The 5,000-nt window shown below is 41.2% G+C and overlaps 1 protein-coding gene across 1 annotated transcript in view; it reads left to right on the plus strand.

Annotated features, from left to right (window-relative positions):
- The window catches only part of cntn4 (contactin 4), a 120,416-nt gene that overhangs the window by 54,939 nt on the left and 60,477 nt on the right, over window positions 1-5,000 (plus strand). Inside the window, exons 6-7 of the mRNA XM_030375772.1 lie at window positions 1-12; window positions 3,426-3,528. The exon at window positions 1-12 is cut by the window's left edge and continues 192 nt beyond it. Coding sequence (XP_030231632.1) covers window positions 1-12; window positions 3,426-3,528 — 115 coding nt within the window. The remainder of the gene's footprint in view (window positions 13-3,425; window positions 3,529-5,000) is intronic.

Here is a 5,000-nt window from a genome sequence, read left to right on the forward strand (position 1 = left end):
TACGCAGCGACGGTGAGCCACACGCCTTCAGTGACATTCATATTGAGCTTTTTAGTACACAAACAGAACAAGGTGCAGCGTTTCCCTAAAGGTATGCCATGTTCCATCTGGGGAGCGCTTAATGTTGTTGGCTGCGTTCGAGGGAGGGACATTTATGGTAGAACACAGTGGTGTGGGGTGCATTTCCTATACATCATCCCTCATTATAAGGCTTGCACTCAACGAGGTGTTCGAGCTTAAAGGAAAAAATCCCACTTAAAGTTCCAAATCAAAACTGTAGCCAAAACAACAATGTGAGATGGCCAGTGGTCCATCAGGACCGATAAATTACACAAAATGTTGCTAGCATCAATTATGGATTGTGAATTGATTGGGCTTCTGTTTCTCGGGTTGTTTGTTGTTGTATGTATGTATGAATGTATAATAGAATAGCATCTTTTCTATGTTGAATTTGATGGTCAGAACAATGTGTTGTAGTACATAAACTGATTTATGGTCGCTTGCAGTGAATGGAACTTGTTTGGTTGTTAGCTGAAAATGGGACCAGCGGTGGTATTAAAGAATACAAATTAAATGCAAAGGTCAATTAGCTGTATTCAGGCTAATTTGACCATGTCCTTTAACATGTGGATCTAATGCTTTAGGCTGGCCTTATCAAAGCTCTCCAGCCAAAGGTCACACTTGGCAAGTAATCTCATTGTGGACTTTTATTTCTTTGGTCTTAGAAGAATGTTCCCTACCTTAGTCAACGTCATCAAACCGACAAAATAAATCTGCCTCTCCACTAAACCGTCGACGTTCCTGAACTTAATTTACCAGGTCAAGGTCATTGGGGTAGGGGGGAGGGAGAGAGAGAGAGAGAGAGAGAGACCCTAGGTTTAGTCAGTTCATCCACAGGGTCATAAGCATGCTGGATTGAGGGCTTTTGGACCTCCAAGTATGAGTTCACCGTGCATGTCCTTGGGGGAAAAAGGAAGACAAGCATGAGAGGAAATATGTGAACGTCAGTGGACTGGTTGCAAAGTGGATTCCATTTTTGATCCATGGACTATGTAGCTGTGAGGAGCATCTCTACGGCATTATTGTTGTGCCAAAAAGCTATTTACTTCTTATTTACTTCTTCCAATTTAATACAATCTTCCGAACAGCAGTTCCTGCTAAGTCTTATTAAGAAACAACACCTCTTTGGATGGACAATTACTTTTAAAGCAGTACTCGGAAAGAACGTCTACGACAAGAAATAGTGGCAAATGGTTTCCCAGGTTCTTTCTTCAGTAAGCTCAATACTCAGATTAGATGTCCGGGGTGACAACGCATCAACGATCCACTCCCACACATCCCAGTCACACATAGCAATGAGGCCATGGCTGGCAGGTGTGGGCGTCATCCCCAACCCACGTCCTCTACGAAAGGTCACAGTATGAGACAATTGCCACCACCGCGCTCCCCCTCCTGTCCTGTTAACACAGGTGTGAGGGGCAGTGGTACCTTCTCAGTGGTAGCTGACAGCTGTTATAAGAATCAGAATTAGCTTTCAGCGAGCCGTCAGGGTGCCGGCTTGATAAGGCATCAACACCTCGACGAAATCAAGAAGACGGAATTGGCCAGCGTCCCACTTACCCACCGCCGAAGCCCCCGCCGTCCCGGTTCCTGTCTCTAGAGCAATTTGTGCAATGCGGTCACGATTCAGAGACAATGAGAGGACACTTGTAAGACTCAGCACTGTTATTAAAGAGCTACTGCCATTATTATTATACCTTTGAATAAGAATTGGCACCTTGAAGAGTGACAAACATGGGTGTATCCGGGGACAGTAGTATTTCTAAGAGCACACAATAGTTGTGCAGTTTAGTTTGGTCTCCCCTATTCGTCCCCAGCTGGTGGTTTAGAGATGCTCAGCCAGCAGAGGAAGTATTCATTTGATTGTCTCTGTGTCATTGCAAGTATTAGATGCCTTTGGGCACACTTACTTATTTTCATGGAAAATTGAGAAAGAAAGCTGTGTTTTAGTGGCTTTTCTACACCGGTGATAAAAAAAAGCAGTGCTTTTCTTTGGTCATGTATTGCCGTTGTATGGCGACGGCTATAAATTAGCCTCAAACAATAACAGATATTGTGAGGACCCTGCTGTGAACCGCTCAAACGCCATACGATCTTGTCTTAAGGCAAGTCATAATGGTTGTACTTATTGTAGCATTTTCTCGACAACCTAGATACCCTCCATCATTTGTTAATGATATGGATGTTATGGATATGAAGTATCAGGCATAGGCCTATTTGTTGCACTCACCACTAAGGCTGTTTAGCTCAATAAAATGTTCTTCTCAAGATTAAACAATGATCAATAAACTAGATTAGGATAAATAACCTTGGCAAAAAGACACAATGTAATTTGCAATTGATATAGATGTATAAAGGGATTTGGAGGCCTACTCTCTGTCAACTTTCAAGAAATGCTTTTAAGACATCATGCTTTTCATCATCAAATACCCCGAAATCCAATAATCTAGTCAAGGTTGGAATGTGTAAGGAATGTTACAATTCAATTCATTTCAATTCAGTTTATTTAAGAAGGGGACAGTGCAAATTAATAAAACACATGATAATACATGGGTTAAAAATGCCAGAATTAGCCAAAAGGCTATTTTTCATCTGTAGTCCCCTGGCAATGAAAATACAATTAAACAAGATGAAAACAACAACAACATTAACAAGACGGAACCCCACAGCACAAAACAGGGCATCACAGAACAAACTGAAGAACTGACTAAGGTACTACTAAGGTAAAACAACAGAACACAAAATACAAAGCACCAGCGAAAAAATAAAATAAAATAAATACATAGTGTGTTGACCACATGCAACAACAAATGATTTTAGTGCTGACACGTACATATATGTATTAAGTTCCCTGTTATGTTGTGGGATTAAATTCCATTCCTTTGCACTTTTGACGGACCAGGCTGACTGATTAAAAGTGCTTTTTCGCAACGGAATAACACAATCACCCCTCGACGATCCCCTTGTGACACGATCAGTACCAGTTCTTCTATTGATGTACTCAGCAAGTGGTGGTGGAGCTAGATCGTGAGTGACCTTAAAAACCAAGCACACATTGAAATATTTTTGGAGGTCTTCCAAGCTTAAAAGCTGGTAGTTTTTTTAGAATTGAGCCAAGGTCTTTAAGCATAGTCAAATCCATCCCAAACACATCTTTTGACTTAGAAGGTTTGAGGGACCTGATGGTTTTCATGACCTGTGACTCAATGATGTTAGTTAGGCGAAAGGCAGGTTCTACTATGGTGGCTGGCTCCACTCTGCCCTGGTCTACTTGGATACTCTGGGACATTTCAGCCACAGAGTCAACAAAGTAAACCTGTGTATCAATAGGCTGCCATTGTTATGTTCCATGGTTCTTCCTTCAGGTGTGATGGGCGAATATGAGCCAAAGATAGAAGTGCAGTTTCCAGAGCTGGTCCACGGGGCCAAGGGATCCACGGTGAAGCTGGAGTGTTTTGCGCTGGGAAAGTAAGTTGACTCTTTGGTGACAAACGTTACCATGCTGTTATGCCATTCAAGTAGTGCTATTAGTGTGAGCATCAGTAGAAAAGTGTGTCGGTGGTAAAACTGTTATTGTTCATAGTAATAGTGTTTGCATACGTAGAAGTAGGGTGTTCTGTAGCAGGCTACTAGTGATATGGCCAGAACAGCTTGAGGGATTTCCTATCTACAGAAAGATGGCTTTTTACAATATTGCAAATTAATTAGAAGCACTGCAAATGGTGCCAAAAATACTAAGTTCACATATGGGCAGTTATACTCTTCTTCTACTTTGGCACACTTCAGTCACTATACAGGAAGATAAGATGAGGAAGAAGGTACAAAATGAAATGTACTTCATGAACAAGAATAGAACAGAATTGCTTTTGGCCTTGTCTCTAATTTGTCTCTGTAATTAACAGGCTACATTTCATACAGACACACATCACATAAAGCAATTACATGAAGGTGTTGAGCTCCAATCGCAGCAGTTCACCAGGTCAGGAACAGAAAACGATAAAGTATGTGGGTAAAGGAGAAAACAAGCTTGGGGATTTAAAGGAGAGTCATCCACAATCACCAGCTGTGCATTAGACGATTCCTTTTCTAGGTTAAAAACATTAGAATTATTTGTGTCTTCCTGGCTGATATGGGTCCCCTGAACATCGGCAGATAAAGTCTTTCAAGATGCGGTCAGGGGGAACGGCTCTCCGTTAACATGCCATATAATGTAACAAAAGGATAATAATGAAATCTTCTATATCACTCCCTGAAAATAAACTCTCTGAGGATTTAAGACTTGCCCCAACTCTGACCACTTTTAAAACCAGTCTAAAGTCTTTTATGTTTACTTTAGCTTTCTGCTATTCGTAAATACATTGCACTTTTAACTTTTGTACCTTTTCTGCAATGCATTTTTTTGCCTTTATTTTATTTTATTTCTCTATTTCATTTTATTATTTCATTTTATTGTATGACAATGTTTTTATTGAAGCACTTGGAGTCTGCCTCGTGTATGAAAAGTGCTATATAAATAAAGTGGCCTTGCCTTGCCTTCCCTATATAATCTTGTTTGGTAAAAAAAAGACAGATACACTGTAAGGGCGCACTCACACTAGGCCATCTGTACAGTGCCCAGGTACGTTTGCCCCCAAAAGTCTAGGACGTTTGGCTAGTGTGAGCAAGCCATCCGTACACAAGTACAGTTCAATTCCGTGACCCAATAAACATTGCGGAAAGCAGTTCCGTGCTACGAAAAAGGCATGCATAAAACTGCAGTGAGAGAGGGCTGTTTCTGAGTAGCACGGCTCCAAATAATCAACAAAGTCAGTAAAGTGTAAACTGTGTTCTCTGTGTTGTTCTACTAAGCAGCGGATGCTTGGTGATGACGTATTATGATGTGATGACGTGTGTACAAGAGGCAACCGTACTCAGGCCCAGTTGAGATTGCCTAGTGTAAG

Source organism: Gadus morhua, chromosome 13, assembly GCF_902167405.1.
Source record: "Gadus morhua chromosome 13, gadMor3.0, whole genome shotgun sequence".
NCBI lineage: Eukaryota > Metazoa > Chordata > Actinopteri > Gadiformes > Gadidae > Gadus > Gadus morhua.